We start from the raw sequence: 24,900 nt of genomic DNA on the forward strand, positions 1-24,900 counted from the left end.
ATGCTGCGGCTCATTGCCTACGCAGACCACCAGAGCTTCGTCCCAATCAACATCATTCACCACATGGAGATGTGGTCATTTTTTTATTCTTTACGAAGGCTGTGTTCCAAAATTTACTCGATCCAACTCCGGAGTAAAAGTTTCGTACCGTGGCGTTCCAAAACTTACTCGAGCTTACTCGATGACGTCAGAACTCGCGTTCCAGAAGCGGGTTGTTCACTCCGGAGTAATTACTCGCGCTACCCTCCTCGATCGGGGGGTAAAGTCGGATCAAATCGAGTAAATACGTCACGTGATCTGTTCGTCGTCTGCTTTCTGCGCCGGCAGCCGTCAAAGCTCGCTTGCTACGTTGGTTTTGGTGGCGGACGTTCGAAATGACAAAGAATTAGGTGCAGCATGTGTGGTTATTGCGATTTGCTGTTGTCAACGCAGGAATTGACTGCATTACATCCAGACCGTCCACCTTCCCCGGGAATGTGTACTTGTTATTATCTGAGTGCGAGCGTAAACAGGAGCTTCTCCGCATCCTCGTCCTCGGCGTTGGGGGATGCCGTAATCTCACGTTCAAGGCCGAAAATGTACGAACTCGTTATATGATAATGTAATATTTTTGTTTCCTCCAGAGTGTGTGTAATGAGAGGATAACGTTTGTAAAGCAGTGAAGGCTTCGAAAATTTCACTGTAATCACATTCGCGTCAAAGCGAACGTGAGTTTCATAATCTGGAGAAAGCACCCTCGCGCTGGACCGCTACACCGTGTGGAATATATTTCTGCAAAACATAATCGGTGCAAATTACAATGCGTTTAGGGCACCGTGACTAGATTTGCAGCGATCGCGCTGATTAATAAAAACACATTTTTTTATATCTAGCTGTAAGGAGTAAGTAATTTTGATCTCAATATACAGCTCAAAACGAAGGTGAGTAAAAGGAGCTGGTGGATCCACCTCAAAATACACCGCGTCGTCATTAACATTACCGTTCTTCGATTGCTTTCTCCATGATCAAAAGGATCGTCTGCTATTTTCTGCCATCGCTGCTGCGTTTTCTTTTTGCCGTCGCCCAAGACGAAGCCAATCCGCGTAGTATCCAGGTGATTATCCTGGCCGTTCCAAAATCGAGTCGCGGATCGTTTACTCGCGATGTCACGTGGTACTACCCGCTGACGTAGGAGGCAGGTTACTCGGGTAAGATTTGGAACATAGCCAAAAGGTTTGCAAGACGGGCGCTGTCGTTTGGGTTCATACCATGGCAAAAAAAAAAGCTGAGTCATTTTTTCTATGGTTGACGCCGTCTCTGCTCCCACCTGTCTCGCCTACCTCGACTAGTCGTTTTGCCAAAGTGATCAGTGTTTGCTGTTGACCCAGGTGCTTGAGCGAGACTTCCGGAAGTGAAGTCGTGTGTTTTTAGCAGCTGTCGCAGGTGTTAGTGATAGGAAGTGATGCGAGGTTTTGGCTTTCATAGCAGTTTGGTATTTTCGTTTTCCTGGGGTGTTCTCTTTGCTTTCTTAGTGTGCTTTTCTTTATTTTTGCTTGCACGTGAAAATCTCGATTTTTTGGAGATGTGCTGTGTAATGTTCTGCCAGATTAGTGATCGCAACAACGATCAGCAGGTGTCGTCCAAGCACGCCAAAGGCTTGGGAGGCTCAGGCAATGCGCCATCATCATTGCTGCGAGCCGTCCTCCGCGGTGTATCTTCATATGGCAGAAGACCCAGTTGCTAGCAGCGGCCAAGAAGCTGACGCATTCATTCAGGGTCCAGTTTGTGCGCAGTTTACACAGAAGACAGAAGCTCCAAAAGGCTGTGGTACGCACACAAGATGCACCGAAAGTCGAGACGCTGCGTACGTCGTTCAACTCTACAGCCAGGTCCATCCAAGAGCGAATACAAAAGCGAGGGGCGGGGCATACTTCTCCTCCGCCCCGGGTGAAAGAGCGGGTTTCAAATGTGGAGAGTTTGACTTCAACTAAATTGCTTCCCGTGGCGTAAATATTGCTAAAAAATTAATTTTTCTTTGCGGAAAGTTTGTTTTGTGTCATGCTTCTCGAAATTCAGCTGTCCAAAAAAAAAAACTTTTTTGTCTTTGCAGTTACCCTTTAAGCTAAAATATTTCCACTCACAGTGAAAAGTATGTTTTGTTTGATTGCAACGGTCCATATTTTATTAAAGGTGTCCAAGTCAAAAACATAAAAATCGACTGCAGCAGACCCCAATGCATCAAAGGGAAATAGGCAGCAGTAAATCTTTTTTTGGCTTATTGTTTCCAGTCTATACTTACTCTTATACTAACATGCTCCTACACAAAATTGGGACATTATGTTGTTTTTCTCGACCGTTTGGAGTTGCAGGCTTTTTGCATTGTGTGGCCGTCTTCACAAAACAAAATGGCTTCCCACAACCCTTTTGCATGACACAGTATGATTTGCAAATAATTATGATAGGTAATTTCCCAACTTTTGACAAGCAATTTTTGCTTGCGATATTTTGCCATCAGAGAAATGGCATACTATCAAGATTCACACGCTTACCAGCAGCCTCCGCGCTTCCCTCCACCCCGTAGTTCGGAAGTGCCATATTTTGCGTAATGAATGTTACAACATTGTGAAATGCAACAGATTTTGAAGAATCTGGTATTTCTTGTGGGTTATTGCAGAGAAGGCGTCGTGGTAATCGAGCTTTCAGTTGCACGTCAAAAGATCCCCAGGTGGTCCAAAGTAATCCCCAGTCCTCCGGTGGGGCGCGCCAGATGCCCGTCGTTGGTTTGGCACGTAAAACCCCCAAATTTGACTTTATATTTCTTGCGGGACGCGGGACACGAGCCCTCAATGCGGCACAGTCCCGGGAGTCACGGGACAGGTGGTCACCCTACTCGAGGCGGTTCAATAAACATACTTGGAACCTTTTTTTTAAGGTGGCAACAATACGATCAGGGGTGTGACATCTGCGTCAATTGTGCCATTTTGATACAAACCCAATTTACTGCGCCTAGTTGTGCCAAAAACGCGAAATTGGTCGAAATTGCGCCACACTGCGCCAAAAGTAATTTAAAAACTAAAAAAAAGTTAGTGGCGGCGCTAGATTTAGCGGGAAACGAGAGCTTGGTTGGCAACACTCAATCTCGTCGTAGTAAAGTACACGGCACGTGTACAGGGTGGCGCAAGCAACCGCCGGATTCAAAGCTTTCAGCTGTAGTACCCTTCTATACCTATGATACGTGCTATTTTCTCCCCTCTTCCTACTACTTTACGCTGTCATTTGTGACTGCATGCTACCGGTGCGCTGTCACGCTGTCTTGCTGTCTGGCCGCGAGAGGTACGCTGCACAGGCTATCAAGATGAGCTAACAAAAATATTCCTTTCGTTTTGAGAGTAAACCTTTTCCTAAAAGTGTCATTGAGCACCTCCATTGTGTAATTGTTCGTTCGAGTCCGTAATCTTCTCGTCAAAATGAATGGCGCCGTTGCTGCGAGTACTTTCGGTTATCACTAGGGTGACCAGACGTCCCGTTTTGCCTGGGACAATCCCGTTTTTGAGGCCCGTTTCTGCCGTCCCGTTTTTTTGTCCCAATAAAGAACCATGTCCCGTTTACGCAGGAGCGCATAGTTTCGAAATTGGCACCAAGCGAATTGAAGCAAAATGAAACTATGCTTACTCGTTACAAGCATATTTTACAAAAATTAGCCGTGGGTGATTTAAAATATTCACGCACAGAGTAATATATAAAACTGTTCTTGCCCACAAACCATATTTCTCTCGCGAAGATGCATGTGTAGAAATATGTTTTTCAGTTACTGGATATAGCACTCATGTGCGGTTGAACTTCTCATATAAGTGCGCTGACTTTTACAACGGAGTCTTGCAGGATAAAGTCCTGCTTAGGAAACTTCAGCCGATGGTAAAATAAGCCCACACCAACTAAGGACCCGAAGCAGGACCTTCCAAATGAGTGCATGCAACGGAACTTTGAATGTGACTGTTCCCTAAGCCGGACTTAGTGCAGTATGGTACCGTTTTGAAATAAGAGCAGTTATTCTATTAAGGGGAGACGCGGGTCCTAAAATAGTCAAAAAACGCAAAATTTCACGTTTTTCAAAATTCACATATTTCGATTAATTGTAGTCTAAGGTACCTGCCTGCAAAGTTTCACTGTCGAATTCAATGTCTAAGCATGCGAAAAATTACGTTTACGATGTCCCCGCATAGCCCTAACACAGCGAGTTTAATGAAAACAAGTGGAACTTCGTGCCCCGCGCGTTTCGCGATCGCTCGTCGGGTCGCAGCCATCTTGGTCTTGTTGAAAAGCCGCTTATTTTCCCCACGTCCCCATGCCATTCGTTATCGCGACAACATCGGGGAACGTCCGCATTCCGCGGGTTTCGAAGGCACCAATTGCGATCGCTCATTGGCCGGCTAGCAAGGTGCCCGTACGTCAGAGCACGCGCGGCGCCTAGCGCCCCTGCTATTGGCCTAAATGCGCCCCTCCGCTCTTTTTCTCCTTTCCTCCTTTCCGTTCCCGCGCTGGCGAGGGGTGCGTCGTCTGCTCCTGGGCCCGTCTCCTTAGGCTTGTCTGCTTTGTTTCCTCCGTGGTCGAGCGCAGGTTTTGGTTCCCGTTTGCGTGCTTGCGTTGAACATTGTTGGTTCGTTTTCCTACAAAGTCGCGCGTGTTTTGTTTTGTTTCGCTTCGAGTTCTCGAGATGCCGGACGACGCTCGGTTGAAATTGAGCACGCGGCAAGCGTTCGGAAGGAAGAGGAAGCGACCGTGGGACAAGAAGCCGAAGCTGTCTGCTGCAAGTGCGCCACCGCGATCGGCACCGCCGGATGCCTTGGATCTTCCGGAAACATCAGCCGGAGACATCGTGACTCCATCCAGCAGCGGCAGTTTGTCGAGCTTTGCGAGCGCGGATCGTGTCGACACCGCATATTACTCCACGGCAGAGCAGGCGCAACGAGTCGCACGATCGGACGAATGCAAGCGTGCGCTATCGGAAAAGTCGGCGACCCAGCGCAAATTCGACCTTCTCGGCGTCACCACAGGAGGCCAGACGCGCGACGCTGGGACACAGTTCATTGTAGTGGACGTGAAAGCTTTCAACGACCTCTTCGCGCAGGCGAAGTGCGGAAGCTGCGGTGCGGGAACCCTGACACTTAGCAAGGCCACGGACAAGGAGTATGGCTTGGCAGTCAAGCTTCTGCTCGTCTGTGCCACATGCGAGTTCGAGAAGAAGCAGTTTTCTTCACCAAGAGTTGCCGGAACGGCGAAGATCACTCCTTTCGAAGTGAACATGAGGGCAACAAAGGGAATTCAGTCAATTGGGAAAGGAGTCACTGCCCTCGCAGACTTCTGTGCGTCCATGAACTGGTCCCACCACGGCCTGTATCACAAGACCTTCCAGGGACACCTGAAGACCCATGTGCAAGCCTGCGAAAAGTCAGCAAGCGCAAGTGAAGCTGCCAGCACAGAAGTTGTCAAGAGACTGTATGCAGACTTCTTGAACCCTGTCGGCAACATCGACGTGATCTTTGACGGATCTTGGATGACGAGAGGACGCAGCTCCCACATTGGTGTGGGCTGCATTGTCGAGCTGTATTCCGGCCTAGTTCTTGACCATGTGGTGTACTCCAACTTTTGCCTAGGGTGTGCCCTGGGACCGGAGCCGGAGGAAGAGAGGTACGGCGACTGGTATGCAGCCCACGAGTGCCAGAGGAACATAGATTGCAATTCAGGTCGGATGGAAGTGGAGGCTGCATTGACCATGTTTCAAAGATCCCTGGCCAAGCACGGACTGAGGTACACCATAGTTCTCTCGAATGGCGATAGCCAAACCTTTCATGCGTTGACCGAGGCAAAAGTCTACGGCTTCGTCGAGGTCGAGAAAAAGGACTGCCTCAATCATGTGCACAAGCGGATGGGGGCTGCGTTGCGCAACCTCCTTGAGAAAAAGAAGGCCCAGGGTGAAACACTCGGCGGAAAGGGCAGACTGACGCAGGACCGAATCAAGAAGAATCAAAACTACTACAGCTATGCCCTTAGGAGCAACAGTAACAATGTGCCAGGGATGAAGAGGGCAGTGGAAGCCACCCTCTTGCACATGACGTCTACGGACAGTGCCCCAGACCACAGGAAGTGCCCCAACGGAGCTGAATCGTGGTGCAAATTCAACAGAGCCCTGGCAAATGGCGAGTGTCCACCTGCGCACAAGAACCCTCTTCCAGATTGTGTGCGGGCCGCCCTCGAGCCAGTGTTTGCAAGGCTCAGTGATGAAAACCTGCTGGCACGGTGCAGCGAAGGCAAGACACAAAATGCCAGCGAGAGCCTGCATTCGGTCATCTGGACGCAAACCTCGAAGAACGCCAATGCCTCCCTGGACAGCGTCAAGAGGGCTGCTGCCGAAGCTGTTGCCGTCTACAATCAGGGCAGGCGGGCAATGAGCGAGTCCGTTGCTGCGAGCCTGGGCTATGCTGCCGGTGACTGCCTTGTACGCCGCAGCATGGAGAAGGACAATCTGCATTTGCGTAAGGCCAATGCTACCCACCAGAGCAGCAGCAATGCAAAGCAGAGGTTCTCCAGGCAACACCAAACCGGAACAGCTGGGGACTACAGTCCTGGACAGCTGTGAGGGGGCTCCACTTTCAAGTGCTACACGAACAAAGGCCCTTTTCAGGGCCAAACAAAATCTGCTTTCGGAACGTGCAACCCTCGGTGCCTCCTCCCGTTGTCCCTTATAGAGTCTACTCATTCTTTTATAACTTTATTTTACATTGCAGACATTATTTATCAGTTTTATATTATTTTTTAAAGGTTCTTGTGAACGGATTGCAGAATTTTTCATCTGAATTTGTTCAGATAGAACTATGCTTCATATTGCTGAACATTATTGCATGGGATCCCTTACTCAATTTTATGCAATGAGTGTCAAAACTGCAACTGCAATTTTTTCAGCCTCGCATTTTTCGTCTGCATGCCTAGCCTTACGGTTGTTTTCATGACATTATTCTTCAAGGATTTCTATAAACTTTATACCGTTGAATTCAGAAAGAAGTGAACTGCAGGGTGATGGTATTTTTGTATGACAGTATGGGCCCAAAATTTTATTATTAGTGATAGTGTGACCTCGTTAGGCTTTGTAAATAGTGTAGTTGACCTAATTAGAGTATTTTTATACAATGATCTATCTTTACGAAAATATAAATAGCATCATCTTGCACGGCAGGTCTTTAGCTACAAATCCATATCACTTATGCAAAAAAATTCGTATTAGAAAGTTCCTTAATGAGTCGTAAAAAATGACCTAATTAGGCTTCATTATTTTCTTCGTAACTCAAAAAGTAACTGAGATATTGCAGAACTAATTGAATATTTGAAAAGAGGAAGCCAAAACACATATACACACTGATTTTCATTATAATCCATTAATAAACAAAAAAAGTCGATTTTAGAACCAGTGTCTTGCCTTAAACCTTTTCTCCCAATCTCATTCTTTAGTAGCCCCCCCCCCCCCCCCCCCCCCTTCCCCCTGGTTGGGATGTCCCGTTTTCTACCTTGTGGAATATGGTCACCCTAGTTATCACACACATGCTTCCAGTGCGTGAGCAATCGAATGAACCGGTCACACTCGTATTTGGCGTGCATGTGCTGCTCATAATTTTCCTATCATTTCACTATTTACCTTGTGACTCACTTTTGTGGGGAGTTTTTTTTTTTTCTCGACCTGCACGGTGCTTTCTACGAGCATCCGATCGATGTCTGGCTGTAGTAAAACGTGCTTCCCTGTTCATGCTCTCGAATCACCGCTTTAAAAGGTTCTGCACTACAATTGCGCTTTGGCACCAGCTCGTATAAGCTTGAGGTACCTGGTGCCCACCTAACTTTGCAGCAAGCCTGTGTTTCTTGTCCTCATCTGTGCGCATTAGACTCGCGTGTGTTTTTTTTTTTTTTTTTGGTACGTAATGGCACTGACAACTTATTGGAACCAGGGTGGGAAAAAATACCGACATAACATTTTTCGGCTCCAAAAATTGCTCCAAAACTTGTTTCACCTTTCTCTCCCCTATACAATCACACACTGCCTGAAAGCGATGTTTGCATAGAACAGAAAAATAGACAAGATGCATTCACATGATGGAATCAAGGGAAATAGCTACAAAACCTTCCTATCAGCTACAAGTTGCTAAATTAGCTCTTGCTATAAAATCTGGCTTCAAACCTTGCTCCTTTAGCATATTCTGGCTAGTACCTAGTGAATAACTCGCTGGTGGTATCTTGGCGCTCAAAAGTGTGGCTCCAAGTGAACCCAGTCTGCCTCAAATTAATGCATGTATAACTTCAAGAACCGAGAGCCCGGATCAGCTGCGTGCACTCTCTTGTGCTTGCTTAGGTTCTCTGGCATAATGCTGGCATGCTGCGACTTGGCGACGCCAAGAAGCCAATATACGAAGATGCCATACTCCATCAACCATGCAAGGTCGTTGTCCCACCTCTTGGGTGATGGTGCGGTGTGATCTGTGCGCTCGTCAAACAAATCAACCACCTCCCTTCTATCACCTGACCCTACTCCCTGCACCTGGGTATAGACGGGAACGAGACTGCAGGACCAAAGATAAATATATGACTGGTTCAACTAGCACATAGCTAACACCGCACTGTACGCTGATGGGGAGAATGGAGGGGTGTTGCAAAGACGCGAGGAACGCGCGAGCCTCCATGAGCAACAAAAAAAAAACAAAAATAACCTCAGTATTTCGTAGCTTTATTTTCTTTTTGTGCTAGTTTGCGAGTAAGAGAGTAATAGAGGGAAGGGGGCAAAGTGCATGGCGTATTGCGTCCGTCTCCTTCCTTTCCCCCCTTGCGTAGTAAGGGGCAGAGCCGTATATAGGAAGAGTTAGGCCAGTCTATGATCTTGCTGCAGCAACGCCCCCCTACCAATGAGCCAATCAGCCCGCGGTGCAGAGCGAGAGGCGTATGTGCATGAACTCACGGCTGCTCCCAGCTGAGCAGGAAGAGCTGCCGTTTCCATTCGTTCGCCCAGCAGAATGCATGGGACCGACATCCACTATCGGTTCTTTCTTTTTATTTGGCAGGCTCTGGCAATGAAATGATATAATATAATTCCTCGGTGGCTTAAAAAGCTAATGAACTAAGTTGTCTACGTTTGAACACAAACTTTTATTGGGGCAAAAAAAAAAGATATGCTTGTAGCAGACAACGCGTACCTTCAACAGTGCTCAGCGCCTACAGCGTGTTGCACCAAAATGGCGGTGGTCTCCTCTTAGCTCCCTTCTTCCTCTCTCACTCCTTCGCCGCTCTCCTCCCTTTCCTTCGCTTTTCTCCTCTCCAGCACCTTCATCGCCCCACCCACTGGCCAGACTCTCCCAATATACGGCTCTGGCGAGGGGGATGCGTGAGCGGCGCCTAAAGATGCGTGCGAGCGGCAGCCACCGCGGTCAGGCCGCCGGAAAACTTTCTGAAACAAGAAGCGGTGCGGCTCTACGGCGACGCTGGCTCGGTGGCTCGACAGCTGCATGCCATCGGTAAAGTCGCAAAATTTGGTCACGAATGTCTGTCACTTTCTTTGATCACAAATATAGGTCGACCCTTAATTTTTGACAACATATCCGCGAAAAAAAAAAAAGGTAGACCTCAGGTATTTATTCGAATATAAGTCAACCTTTTTTTTTTTGGAAATGTAGCCAAAAATTAAGGGTCGACCTCGAATCGTGATTAAAGAATTTCAACCTACATTTGCGACCAAATTTTGTGACCCTACTGGGGGCATTAAGCTATCGAGTCACCGAGCCGCCGTCGCTGTAGAGCTGCACCACCACTTCTTGTTTCAAAAGGCTTTTGGTGCACGAAAACAACTGAAACAGCAGCAGCTGACGGCCCGCCCGCGGGGCTCTCGCGCACATCTCTTGGGCATTGGGTTTCGTCATGGTACCTGTAGCATTCCCCTTGCTTGGCAAGGGGGCAGGGGAGGGGGGGAATGTGATGCGCCATGCTCTTTGCCCTCCAACCCTCACAAACGTGCACAAAAAAAAAGACACACCAAAAAACGGAGGTTACTTTTGTTTGTTGTTTGCGGCGGCCCGCGTGTTGCTCATGGCGGCTCGCGGCGTTGCCAGCGTTACTTGTGTCTTTGTATTTGGTCTTTCGTCACTTTGCCAGTCTCCACCTTCTTTCATTTCTTCTTGTCGGCATTTTACAACAGTGTCAGTGAGGTATTGTTGCGACTTTGCAAGGATGTCTGCCAGGGTGACGAAGCTTCGGACGACGATGACACGTCCAAAACTTCTGACGATGATCAAGTTTTTGGCATCGCCCTGTGATTAAGCTGAGAGCTGTAATGAAAGGTTTGTTTGTTTCTTTTGTCCAAACTTTCCCCTGTTCCTAAAAAACAAAAAAGAAAAAAAAATCGTTCAGCCTTTTTACTCTCGTGAAGAAGAAAGACCAGCGGAGCTGTACTCGATACACTCTGTGCTTCTTCTTTGTCGTCGTCTGTTTTTCGCGCTGTTTCCTACGATGAATTCCCACCAACGCGCCCAACTATCCATTCTTCTATTATAGCTGCAAAGGTTGGCGCCATCTACGAGCGACGGTGGCAACCATACTGGTTGTGTGCTTGCCGCCGTCGCTGTCCAGAGGCGTTTTTGTTGACAAGTGTTTTGTACCGGAAACATTCCTTGGGAACCTTGCCCTTACCAGCTCCGCTGTAAAAAACAAAGTCAACCTATATTCCAATTTTTTCCTTTCTGGGGGGGGGGGGGGGGGGGTTCAACATTGGGGGTCGGCCTACTTTTGAGTAAATAGAGTATATTTAAATAAATAGGGCAGCTAAGAAATTCATAGCTTACAAACATCCTAAGTGGAGAAATCAGTGTTCATGAACAGATTCTTAAAGGACACATGCAAAGGAAAAAAACATTTTTTTTAGACAGCTTAGATGGAAAAAGGATGTCATAAAACGATTTTACAACGAAGAAAAAAATTTTTTAGAGCTATATTTACGGCGCTATACGAATTTGTAGTTGGCGCTCGCGGGAGCCGCCGCTGGTCACGTGGTAGGCCCGCGCGCCGCCGCGCTGCGTCGCCGCCGCACGCTGAGCGTTGTGCGAACGCCGCTTCAACGCGTTTCTCCACGCCGCCGTCGCCGCCGCCGCACAAGTTCGTCTGCTTCGGGGCGCCGCCGCCGTCGTCTGACCGGCGCGCAGGTCTATCACGTCTGCTTGCGCTTTTTCGTGAGTTTCCTTTGGGCTCTAAAAGTTACTTATTCATCTTAGTTTTTTGTTTTACTTCAAACAAAGATGAATAAGTTACTGTTAGAGGCGATAGGAAGCTTCCGAAAGAACGCAAGCACCACGTGATAAATAAAGACCAGTCACGTGATAAATACAGACCACTTCTCCGCGGTGCCCGCGGGCGCCAACTACAAATTCGTTTTGCGCCATAAATATAGCTCTAAAAATTTTTTTTCTTCGTTGTAAAATCGTTTTATGGCGTCCTTTTTCCATCTAAGCCGTTTAAAAAAAATGTTTTTTTCCTTTGCATGTGTCCTTTAACTGAGAGGAAGCAAACAGAAAAGGTGAACTTCCTATGTCCCGATCACCGCGGGAGCGGATTCTTGCTATGGCGACAGTGTTTTTGGCAACACAAATCTCCAACCGAAGCTCGGCATGCTTTGAAACACACAGATCTTTTGCATCAAAACAAAAGTGGCAGTCTTTCCGTCAACGCTTGTTTCGGCACCGTGTCCATGCAAAGACATGTTGAAGCTAGCATGACCTAAGGGCACCAGAATGTCCAACTTTACTGGAGCTGGACTGAGGCAGGGGACACACGAGCAATGAAAATGGGCGCTGCGCAGCAGCAGCCATTGTAACCTGTGCTAACATCCCTACGTCATATTCTCGCGGTGTCATGTCACTCGGATCTGGTCGATGCAGATAAATTTGCGCGATGCGCCTGTGGTGCGCCTTGCAGCAAGTGGTGAGTGGTGCGCAGTGTCCACTTTCACTGCTTAAGTATGCCCTGCTCAACAGCGGCGGTCGCCTCCTACAACCTCAATTGCGACGAAGCCAACAGAATTACCATTGTTGCTAAAGGAGATAGCCCACACAGCTCATGTGAAAAGTGACACACATGAAAACAAGTCGCAGCAGCATTATTTGTTGTCTTGAGGATGCAGGTGAAGGCCAACATGCAGGAAGATAAGTTTGAACTACAAGAGTGGCAGCAAAAGCCACCGTGAATACCTGATCAGAATTGGAGTGGACATGCACGCGTTTTGATTCAAGTGCTGGAACAATGCTGTTGAGCTGTGCCTTGGTAACGGCATTAGGACCAATCTTTTACCACCTATGACATGAACACCTTGTCACTAGACAACTGGAACTCGATGCTGACATACCAGTTGGCAGAGCAAGGTTAGATAGGCATCGCGTAGCTCTCAAGGGACTAGCGCAATACGTGTTGACATTTCTAGTGCTGTCATGTCGGAATAAAATTAGCCTACTAAAAGAAACAGTGTATGTATCACATGGTGTGAAGGTAATTCGCGACTCCAGCAAAACGGACACCAGTAAGTGGGAAAATCGGGAACCAGCCGGACCAGGTCGCTTCCCGCCGTTCCACATCTCTGGTGTCTTTCGCGGACACGTTACGGTGGCTAGAAGGGGGAGGTGTCAGAATCGCCTAGCCCGCGCCGTGCAAGGAGGCGCGCTAGTATTTCATGACGATGAGAGGTGGCGCGCGCATCGACAATGAGGCGCCCGCGCGAGCCAGAGAAGGCACTGTGGCATTTTGACGAGAGATTCATAGTTCGCAACTACACGCACGTCATTAACGGCGAGACGGTGGAAATTCCTCGTGGTCGCCCTTGCCCGACAGCCAATGCAATCCCAACTTTGTTTCCGAACATCCCCGCGTGCCTGTCGAAGAAACTGCTGTCAAAGAGGAAGTCGGTGACGTCCAACGGAGACATGCCACGAAAGCAAAAGAGGGACGACGTCATTCGTGAAGACAAGCGCATCGTTGCAGCCAACATCACACCAGTAACGCAGCCCAGCACCAAAGAAAAGTTGGAGAGCATGAAAGAAGAAGATTTTCCAAGCAAATACCGGGCTAAGCACGCGATCCCAAAAGCACCGAACGTCGTAGCGTTTTCAGTGTGTGCACCAAATGGTGAAACTCTCTGCTTTCAGAAGCTGCTTTTGTGCTGTACTAGCGAGACAAGTATCCACTGCACCGCATACGTACAGGGATCAGTGGTGACAACTGTGGATGTCGACAGCGCTGATGCTGTGAAGGACCTGCTTTCGCAGATAAATACCCTTGTTCCTTGTGAGGGGTTCGAGATGGTGACGAGCATTGACATGATGCAAACAAAAACAGCACAAGATATATGCTGGCAAGCTTCACAGTGTGAAATGTGGTGGCGTTTCGCAAAATGAAAAGCGATGCCTGCAATGCAAATATCTATGCAGGTTCCTGTTGAACCAGGCTTCTTACAAGAGCACAAGAGCAAAACTGACCCGTGTTGAGGCATCACGAAAGGTAATTAGAAAAAATGCGCAACTTCGACGACAGAAGCACAACATTGCAAACCTGAAGAAAGACATTGAAAAGATAAAGACAAAGAATGAGTCCACCAGTACCGCTAGTTTTGAGCGGAAGATAGAAGGACTGTCCGAAAAGCAGCAGCTGCGAAAAGCAGCAGCTGCAAAAAGCAGCAGCTGCAAAGCTTCAACGAGGAAGGGGACCAACGGTATGAAGTTTGATCAAGAATGGATACTTGAGTGCATTGTCATGCACATGAAGAGCCCTCGACTGTACGAGCATATTCGAACATACAAGCTCGTGGTAGTCCCAAGCCCTCCGTGCCTACAGACATACGTCAAAACCTACAAAAGCAGCTTTGGCTTCATTGAGAAGGTGTCTGCAGCAATAGCCAAGAAGTCAAAGGACATCAATCCATACCGGCGACACGGAGGGCTTCTTTCTTGTTGATGAAACGAAGCTTTCAGAAAGCCTGATGTTCAACAAAAAAGGACTCATCGATAGATTTGTTGACCTCGGCAGCTACAGCTCCGCGGGTCAGGAAGGTGTCACTTGCGACAAGGGCTTGTGGTACTGTTTCAGCCGTTCACAGGAAAATGGCAGCAGATCCTCGGCGTCTTTGGCGCACGAGGTAATGTGAAGGCAGATGTGCTGTCCAGATTCGTTGCGGATGCTGTGATTTCTGCGGAGAGGTCTGGACTTTTTGTTGATTTCATCACATGCGATGCCGCCTCCTGGAACAGGAGTATGTGGAAAATGTTTGGTGTCGCCGGGAAGCTCACGAAGACAGTCTGTAAAGTTCAACATCCAGTGGACCCGAGCCGGTATCTACACTTCATTTCAGACTTCCCGCACCAAATGTGTGCGAAACTCTATATCTTCAACAGGGCTTCAGACTCCAGATGGACGAGTGAGCGGCGAATTCGTAAAAGAAGCATGGAAGTGCGACAGTGCAAGTACTGTGCCTCTCAAAGCAATGCCGCACGCAACAATGGCTGTTTTTCAGCCGAATGGATGCGAGAAGATGCGAGTGAATCTTGCATTTAGATTCTTCAGTGACGAGGTACTGAGGGGCCTTTATGTATATAGACATGAAGTGGAGAGCCGTTATGGGCCTGGGAGCCCAGTGGCCACTTCATTGTTTGTCGCTATGCTGAGGGACCTCATCACTTCCATGACTTCAAAGGCACCGCCGAACTGGTTTGAGACCAGAGATGGAACAAGTCAAGCACATCAAGAGGTTTCAACAATACCTTGACAACTGGGAAGCCACTGATTGGAAAGCTGGGGTTTTTGAGCCAAGCTACAGCTGAAGGCTTTCGGGTGACTCTTGCAAGCACACTCTCGCTCCTGACATACGTGACAAAGACTTTGGGATTCAAGTATTTGATGACCGCACGTCTCAGTCAGGACTCCATCGAGAACCTGTTTGGCATCTTGAGACAGATGTCAGGCTGCAACGACCACCCCACGCCGACGCAGTTCTTGATTTCAGTGAACTGCCTGAGCTTTTACAGCTTAGCACGGTCACCCACAAGCGGCAACATTTTACAAGGACTCTTAAACAGCCTTCTTGATCCTCGCAGCAACTCTGACCCGGCAAAACTGCAAAACAAGCTGGCCGATCTCTTGGATGCGGACTACCTGAACGAGGCTCATGAGATGATAAAAGCATGTAGTGCATTGCCAGAGCACGGTGACACGGTTGCATTAAAAAGCGACTCTCGGATAACCTACTATGTTAGTGGCTATGCTGCCCGCAAAATGTTGAAGAAAACCAAGTGCGAAGAGTGTTCGAGGTTGCTTCTTCAGCCCAAGGATTCGCCCTCGCTCCCAGGGGAGTCGTGCCTGACAAAGTACATGGACAGGGGAGGCCTTCTTTACCCGTCCCAGGCACTCAAGGACCTAGTTGAAATAATGGAAGATGGAATCACATACTGTTTCACCTTCAATAAGTTGAGGGCGAACAGCGTAAGGTATCTCCCATCTCCTGCCTCTCCAAAAACAGACTGAACTTGGTTGGCTGCGCAGAGCACACTGTCGAAGTGACAAATCAAGTTATTCGTTTCTTTGTGCTTACTAGAATGCATTTCCTTGTTGCAGCTCAGAATGCGTCCAGACAAGGCAAGAGGGACAAGATGAAGTACCTCAAGCTGAGGCATACAATGTGATCTCCGTTTCTGGTTACCGTACAAACTACTTTCTGTACTTTTTTTTTTTTTTAATATTGGTTGTTTTTGAAATAAGTGAGGATACAGGTTTGAATATTCAAATGAAGGTGTTCTTTCTATTTGCTAAAAAATGTCAGATATGGGCCCTTGTGGCCCATATTTTCGAGCATCGTGCAGAGAGACATATTCGTGACCAATTAATTTCGCGGATTCTGTGAACAACATAAGCAATTCGAGTGGGTTCAGGAAATCATCAGTGTCTTAATTGTCCTGGTGCCTCTGTCGCTCGTTATTTTAGTCACTGTTGATGTAACCAATGTTAATGCCTAAGCCAGCCTTTATAGTTAGGTAATTTGTGCGACAAGCGTTGCATCACACAGCGTCCCTAAATAAGCTCAAGGACTACTTACGAAGCACGACGGTACGCAGGTTTTGGAGATCTCCAAAGGCTTCTTTCTTTCCCCCGGACCCACACCAGCTCAACCTGAGGGCAAGGTCATGCTGCACAAGGGCACAGAGGATCCGGCGTGTGGTGTCCTTTTCGTCGTTGCCCCCAATAAGGGCTAGGTGCTGGACCTGTACGAAACACAACCACCATGAGACCCAAATTCAGACAGATCTAATGAAAGGAAAAAAAAAAGCCATGTCAAGGTATAATCTCGTACATCGCCCAGGAGCTGGCAATTTATGATAGGTGACTGTACCAAATAGATAGTCAAAAATCCCAAAAAATAGGTTTCTTAGCCAACCTGTCAGATTTATTACCCAAACCATCCCCTTGGCTGTCTACTCTTTTCAAGGGTGGATAGAGGAACAAAAACAAAAAATTCACAGGAAAAAAAAAACAATAGGTAGAGCACAAAAACAAGTCATACACAGAGGTAGTTCGACATTGTACCACGAGTCAAATAAACGTCGGACATGTTACATCATAGGAAAACCTTTTTCAACAGTATGTCTCAGCACATTTAGAGTGTCCACAGGCACTCCAACAGAACATTTTCAGAATTTTCGTTTTCCTTGCACACCACAAAAACGGGATATTCAGGGTGTCTAGTAAATTATTCTTTTGAAATTCCCCGACTTTTCCAGGCTTTCCCTGACAATTTCAGGTGAAATTCCCTGACCACTCTAGAGGTGGTTAAATATATAAGACCATTACAACACAAGGCATTGAGCACTGTGAGGATCATTTTGCACAGGCTTAATCCAACTTGCATATACCGAAATATTTGGGTTCGTCCAGTCCGGGTTAAACAAGCACTTTCTTGCTGCTGACATCGTCAGTGAAGAGGCCACTTCCGGAAACACGATGAAAACATGACGCTCAACCACACTAGTCAATAACCAAATGGCAACATGGCCGCCAGACGCACTTTCGGATACTTTCGGCTGAAGGCTTGGATTGGAGTCTGCGGCTTTCCCATTTGTTACCATATCTACTACAAGGAGGCTCTAACTGGATCTAGCCTAGTGTCGCGCCCTCAATCCAATCCATTGCTTCGACTGGATTTGTCGGTTCTGTTTGCATTGGGCAGCACACTGTACATCGGGGGAGCAGAGCTCACGCCTCACTCTAAGCAGAATTTATTGCCCATATTTCTGCCCCCAAGTCCTCAGGTCTTTGCTCAGGGCACTCGATGGCCTTTCCGGCTCATTTTGCCTGACTGGGCTCGCTTTTTGACAATTTCCCCGACAATGCCTTGATTTTTCTCGAAAATTAAAATTTCCCTGACATTTCCTGGTTTTCCCGGTCACTAGACACCCTGCATATTATGCTAAAGAGGCTTCAGGAGACTACACGATTTCTCATGATTTCTGTCTGGTATGATTGACCACTAAAATAAATGTGTATATAGTAAACATCAAAGCACATTGATTATACCGGTAAAGTTGGCAATAAAGGTTTTCCAATCCAATCCAATGCATGGCCTGCTGTCTAATGTTCATAACTCCCACCCTTCTTTTGGCAACTTTTACAGCGGAGCTGTTAAGGGCTAGGTTCCTTAGGATTGTGTCCGGTATGTCGACACAAACCTGCCTAGACAGCTACCGCCATATATAAGCGACGGCGGCAAGCACACAACCAGTGTGGTTTCCGCCGTCACTCGTAGATGGCGCCAACCTGTCGAGCTATAATAGAAGAATGGATAGTTGGGCACGTTGGTGGGAATTCATCGTAGGAAACAGCGCGAAAAACAGACGACGACAAAGAAGAAGCACAGAGTGTATCGAGTACAGCTCCGCTGGTCTTTCTTCTTCACGAAACTGGAAAGGCTGAACGATTTTTTATCTTGGAATGGTACAGCTTCAAATATACTGCCTTCTCAAACGTAGTGTATGGCTTTATATATGTAATCTTATTTTTATTAAACATTATAAACCAGGGGTGGCCGTTGTGGACACGAGTGAAGAGCCATAAAAAAATAACCATTTCAAGAGTCGCAGCAAAAAGGTAAACAGGAGGCATTATACTTGTTTAATTCCTTTCACCTCACTTATAGCCACAGCGAATTCCAGTCATAAAGCAGCTGTTCATCACATTTCTTTGTTACGTGTCCCCATTTGTGAAACAAGCACCTTGAGGTTGGGCTGCGAAAACACAAACTGCCCTTTCTTTTATGTCTTTTCCCTTGTGGTCTTGGGGAGGGGGCGAACTGACATACCAGGGAGCTGCGAGCCATACCTGCACGCGTAAAGAGCCACAGGCAGCTCACCAGCTGAAATGTGGCCACCGCTGCTCTGTGCTGCCATCCCAAAAGTCAAAAACCCGCAAAATAAATTGCGTAAAACTGCTAGATTTCAGGTGCAGGGCAAAAATGACCTTTTAACTGAATTTATTGCTACAGAAGAACCCTGATCACGCAACCCCGGCTCCTGCGACGTCACGCATTGTACGACGACTTGGTGCAGACCCGGCCGCACTAAGTCTTGAAGTTTAAAATCCTGAACTGGTATCGAAGTTTAGAATCTTAAACTAGTACTTAAATTTAGAATCCCATAGCCTCCATTTCCTTTTTTTTTTTTTTTTCTGAATTCATGTGCATAGTTTACCGGGCCCACTCCATTTGGCAGACTTGGAAAACAAAATCATAAATTCATGCACAAATCAGTTCGAAGCATGTCTCAAGGTTTTGCCATAGGGTGTGTTCAGATATGGACGGTCATGGTGGTGTCATGCCTATTTTTTGTTTTCAGTCATATTTTTATATGAGGTAGCTAAACTTGTCCAAATAATGGGACAGACCTTACTTTTGCAAGATACTTCCTTGTATTCGTGAGAAGAATCGCATTCGAGAGAAGGTTGAAAAAGCGATTTTCCCAACTGCGCAATGACGCAACTTTGAAGGCTGGAGGACTAAAGCGTGCAGCTTTGTACACAGTCAACAGTTTTTACGTTTACTGCAGGCATACTTTACTACCAGAATTAGTTCCAGTTAACTTATATGACCATATATTTCAAGGGATATAAAATGCCAAACTTGGCTTCTCGAGCAAATCTTACATAATGAGGCATTTTTCGGCGAATTTTTAAGTTGCTTTAAATTTATATTCTAAAGCTGAAACCTTTTGCATCGAGTGTTTAATGCTTTGTGAACTTTTAACAAATTAATTAGCATTCTACAGTTGGAAGCGTTTTCTGCACTGTGCTCAGAAATTTCGTCAAAATGGAAAAAGTCAAAATTTTGCAATTTTTGTGTGGCAATTAAAAAAAAATAACCATTCTCGATTTTTTTTTTAAATTTACCCGATAGGCCGTTGATGACCAGTAAATACAAATCTGCAAAGACATGTTGCATTATATTGTTTGAAAACATCAAAATAAATGCGTAACTAGGTCGTGGTCGCGTCAGTTTCTGCTGGGGCGTTTCCGTCCTAAAGGCCCATGAAACGAATTTTGGGCTGGAATAAATCAATTTATATTGGGATGCTACTAATAGCACATCGCTCAGTGGGCCAAAAGAAAAAAGGTAGAAGGTCAAAAGCCTGAGTTTCGGTACGAAAATTTGAAAGAGACAGCCAAATGTGCGCTCAGCGCTATTCAGGTCGCTCCAAGATCTCTTGAGACGGCTCATCCGCAATCAGAAAAGTCATGATCTATGAGTGGGTCAAGGGTTGCAAGAGAGTTATTGATCTGGGGAATTCATTTATGAAATCCCAAGAGGGTCATAGAGTGCAAAAACCTGCAGATGTTTATTTGCAATTAGAACGCTCTTGGTGTGAATCAGCCTGTGAATCAGCCAGCGCTGCCACCTATTGCTGTAAGCCGTCGCACGCGCACAGGTTCGTGGTTCACTATAAACGGAAAATAAAGAAAGAACTGACGATCAGTCGACCGGCCTACACCGTGGCGAGGTCTTTATAAACAGAAAATAAAGAAAGAACTGACAATCAGTCGACCGGCCAACACCATGGCTCTTGCCAATAAAGAAGACGAAACGCAAGTTTTAAAATAAAGGTAGTTTAAATAAAACAATGATTTAAATAGAAACAGGAATAATATAATGGGGTTCACAAGTAACGAAACGTGGCAACAAGTAGCCTCAGCACTTCACCCTGCCTGTGCACGGGCGGCAAAATGCAAAAATACCTAGCGAATACACAGAAGAAAAACAATTACTAGAGAACTAAAAGCTGAAATCCTAAAATCCTGAATTACTACCAACCAGGGCTGGGCAGTATAACGATACAAATGTATCACTATAGTATCTCGGAGACACTTTCAGGTATCTGTATCTCTGTATCGTGATACATTTAAAAAATGTATTTGTATTTCCGTCACCTCGACAAGAGAGGTCTTGTGTATTGACCTTCGCACACCATACCTTCACCAAGAAACGTTTGCGCGTTGCAAGCAGCCGACAATTATTGCCCACCTTGCTAGTCTTCTAAACCGTTTGTGACGTGTGCCTCCCATAAGAGTGCAATATCGTACAGTATTGAAAACTGCAGTCACAAAGATGTTGCCGACATTGTGCTCACGACGATTGCCCAAACGGCGGCAGCCGCCACAGCCTGCAGCTGCAGCAGCTGCCATTTTCTAACAGTGCTCGTTTTGGCTTTAGCCAACTTCTCGCGCATTGCGAATCCTCTTTGAAGGAGCACTAAAACTCTTTGCGTATGAATGCAATTTCCAAAAAATGATGTATGATAAAATAGTGCACGCAAAGTGCAAAACGGGGTTAGCGTTAGGCGCATGTGCAGTGGCAGTGGCAACGTTATTCTTTGCATGCACTACTCAAACTTGCTTCTGAAGAGTGCAGCCTGCAAAAAAAAAATCACTGATCGATTTTCTAAAAACCACGTGAAGTGAAAACACATCTGTACTGGCGCCTTTATCGCGCCACAGTTTCATTGCATTTGCATTTATTTAAAAGCTTTGCTCTCTTTTCGCCCAGCAAGTTATTAGCATAGAAGTAACGAAAGGAGTTACACATATTTTTATCATGCGAGGCCAAGCCCCAAAGTCGTAATCATTTTTTTAATTATATGACTCGCATATCATATGACGCTTTTGCGCGGTCCCCTGAAAGTCGCATATTCAAGGTTCCACTGTATAAAGTTATGAGATTTGACCTCTAATAACCGGAACTTCCCAAGAATATTGCCCTCAGTTAATGATCAGATAAATAAACTTATCTTGCAATCTGTACATTTCCCATGGTGAAATGCACTACCGTAAAATACTGCGGAAGTGCCCACTATTAACATTTCCCAAACTTGGGAAATCTGCAAATTCTATGTTAAGCGCCTGATTTGAGTGGACAAGCATGCATGTTTAGATTAACTCCGTTCTCAGTGAAAGTAAGGTGGGTGCTCCCTTGGTATTTTCTGGTACTTGATCTGCCTCCAAGTTGAGGAGGTATCCACTGTTTGCTTTTTTGAAGTGTATTCTAAGAGAAACAATATTGTATACATTGGAACCCTCGTTATATAACTTTCAGGGGGCTGCGCAAAAACGTTATACAACCCAAGAGTCATATAATAAAATATAAGCATGACAATTCTGGGCCTCGACTACACATGACAAAAATGTGTCCAACTTCTATATTTACTTGTAAGCTAATAACCTGCCAGGTGAAAAGGAAAACAAAGCCCTGAAATAAATAAAAAGTACATGAAAATGTGGTGCATGCAGTAGAGGTGCTGATGAAATTTCATTTCCACTTAACCTCATTTTCAGGAAAGTGATCAGTAATTTCCTGTTAATACTGCAGATTGGGTGAGTTGATAAGGCATAATTGCAAACCAGCACACAGGCAGACAATTACTCAGAAATCCAAACACACAGAAAACACACTGACACAGCACTGTGTGAGTGCATTATTTTGTGTGTTTGGATTTTTGAGCAACTGCCTACCTGTGCGCTGGTTCGCAATTAAATATAATTTCCTTTCGGAGGCATCGCTCTCTAGAAGTGAGCAACGCTGTCTTGGTCGTAAACAAACTGCTGAAGGCCATCGAACATGATGCTTCTGCACATGTCAAATCATGCATCCTGGTGCCTGTGACGCTGTCAACTTTGTCCAAACTATTGGCTATGCGTCGTTCCCTTTTTGATGACTTCATTGAGCGACACTGCATCATGGATGGCGATATTGTCGTTGGCATTTGACGTGGTATACAAGCCACGACGAGTTCATGCAGGTGTGGCACACCGTTATTCAAGAGAATGGAATTGCCCAGCAACCGGAAATCATAAGTAGAGTTCCAACCTGTCGCGCATGCGCATATCAGTCAAACCTGAATCGAACCTTTGTCAAACTTTTCGCAAGAGGCTAGAAAAAGTTGAATCTGGTCAAACTCAAAACTCAACCAATTACACTGATACCCGACAACTTTTTTGCTTTCTAAAAGCACGGCACAGCCCATCACCTACAAGCATGAGTGCACGGATCGATTTGTTACCACAGGAAAATATGTTTGCAGGGTCTATTTTTTTTTAATTTATGCAAGTTGTAAAAATTAGGTGCTAGTGGAAATTAAGTCATTTACAGTAAATAGCTTTTAGTCATTGCAAAGCCACCCAGCAGTTTGCTTGTTCCATCTTGGTTGCCTGCCTTTTATGTCGCAGATTGGTTTAAATAGAGCAAAAGCCATATCACACTATTATTGAGAAAGATATCACCATAAAGGTCTTAGTCATGTCTCATTACAGTGGGCTCTTCCATTGGCGCAATAAATTTTTCGCAATGAGCTGATGACAGCCGCTAACATCAGCTCGTAAAAAAATTCACAATAATAAAAAAAAACATTACTTCACTGCTTTCCTGAAACATCCGTTATTGTGGTTCATTACTTCTGAATAAAAATTAAATTGTAGTTGTAATTGAAGCACATTTTAGCCACTGCAATTCCAAAATACAAATTACAATGGGCACAACAATTTTTTTGTTCCCGCACTGAGGCTTTTTTCTATGAATTCACGAACAGATAGAAACATGCACAAAATCTGGCTCATTGCCCTTCTGTCAAACCATGGGGTTTCATCACAAACACACATGCCGTCATTCACAGGACAAATATGCACCTGATAAAGTTAAGTTGCCAGGATGGCGGGGAACCATGAAATTGGTGCAAATATGATTTACGCATTGAATATGGCAACTATACACCGAAATTGTCATTAAATCTCACCAGAACATCCAGCTTGTCTTGCGAGGCAGCGTAAGCGTTGACCTCCTTGAGGCCGTCGTACGTGCTTGCAGGGAGCGTGGGGGCGTCTGGAGGCAGCGCGACTGCTACCTTCGTGGCTGAGGTAGCCACGACACTCTTCCTTAGCTCGGTAAGCTGCGTGATGATGTTGGCCTGGTTCTCCAGGACCAACACTTGGAAAGCTGGAAAAAGAACATATAGACCCACATGCGGCCCTGAAGTCACGCAGCTGCAATGGCGCTGTTGACAGCACTGCGCATGCGCAGACTTTTCACCTCACGCAAATTTGGTTTCTGTGCACGCGCAGTACCCACACCTGGTGTGGGGGAACACACGTGCTTGTTTGTAAACAGCGTGTCGGTCTATATTTACCACTTTACTATTTAACACCCATTCTTCTACAATGCATGAAAATCAAAGTTTAATTTCACTGTAATCCCAATTTTGGAAAATTGAAAATAAAAATAAATGCCATTTGGGCATAAATGTCTGCTAAATTCAAAAGAACGTGCCTGTATCAAATGATATTTATTCGGCTGGGTTTGGCATTCGCGTCTTTGCCACTGTTAACACCGCATCTCTCCCATGACAAAAGTTACACAGAAGTGTTGCTGGAAAAGGCATTGATACTCTAAAATCACTAGAGACCCAGATGTAGTCATTTCCCATCCATTTCACCCTGTGGCTGCATGAAGTGCAGTACTGATAGTGACAGCTCCCTTCCCCCCCCCCCCCCCCCCCCCCCCCCCATCCCAGACACATGCACACTGTCCCATAAAATCTACTGGTTCATACTTTTTACTTCTATAAAAACCAAAACCTTCCCCCCCCACTAAGGAGCACAAAGAGTATGGCTCAAACTGCAAACGGGAACAGTGGCTTTTGTCGTGACCCAGAGGTATAATAACCAGTTGTCCTCAACAAACCTAGACAAGATAAACAATAAAACGTCTTTTGTCAACTATCAGAGATTCGAAAAAAAACAGGAATGACCTCTCCTTGGGAACAGTGACCTTGTGTTGTGACAAAACTCAGTTACAGAATACAGATTAAAACGTTAAAAGGCGTGAACTGAAACAGGACGAAAAAAGACACGTACGACAAGGACAAGCGCCAAGTTTCAACCGATTTAATATAACACCAAACGTCGGCAAACTGTCGATCCCCATCAGATATATACACCGCCATGCAACAAGATAAAGGTTCCTATCACTCATCGCATGCAGCCACCAAGAAAGACAACTTCTTTTTTCAGCAGATAAAGGAAAGGCATGCTTACGCATTTGTTTTTTTCTTTTCCTTTCCTTTTTTACACTGGGACATCAAAAGTGTGAGTTTATCGGATAAATCTAATTTTATAAAATTTTATTGGCAAATGTTTGTTTGAGTTTTACGGTTTTATCCGAAATCACGGCATGCTAATTATGTCCCACTAGCCATATAACTCGCCTGTACAAACCGAATTAGTGTACATTGCACAGCTAAACAGGTCTGTTTGAAGTAAAATCAAACACATTGTCTATTG

The 24,900-nt window shown here is 45.9% G+C and overlaps 1 protein-coding gene across 1 annotated transcript in view; it reads right to left on the reverse strand.

The window, feature by feature from the left end:
• The window catches only part of LOC120840385, a gene marked incomplete at its 5' end in the record, with an annotated part of 30,320 nt that extends 6,726 nt beyond the window's left edge, over positions 1 to 23,594 (reverse strand). The window contains 2 exons of the mRNA XM_040210885.3: positions 16,130 to 16,295; positions 23,358 to 23,594. Of these exons, the coding sequence (XP_040066819.3) occupies positions 16,130 to 16,295; positions 23,358 to 23,594 (403 nt within the window). The remainder of the gene's footprint in view (positions 1 to 16,129; positions 16,296 to 23,357) is intronic.
• Positions 23,595 to 24,900: the final 1,306 nt, after the last annotated feature.

The sequence above is a fragment of the Ixodes scapularis genome, unplaced genomic scaffold (genome assembly GCF_016920785.2).
Source record: "Ixodes scapularis isolate PalLabHiFi unplaced genomic scaffold, ASM1692078v2 PGA_scaffold2__306_contigs__length_199485367, whole genome shotgun sequence".
In the NCBI taxonomy this organism is placed as follows: Eukaryota; Metazoa; Arthropoda; class Arachnida; order Ixodida; family Ixodidae; genus Ixodes; species Ixodes scapularis.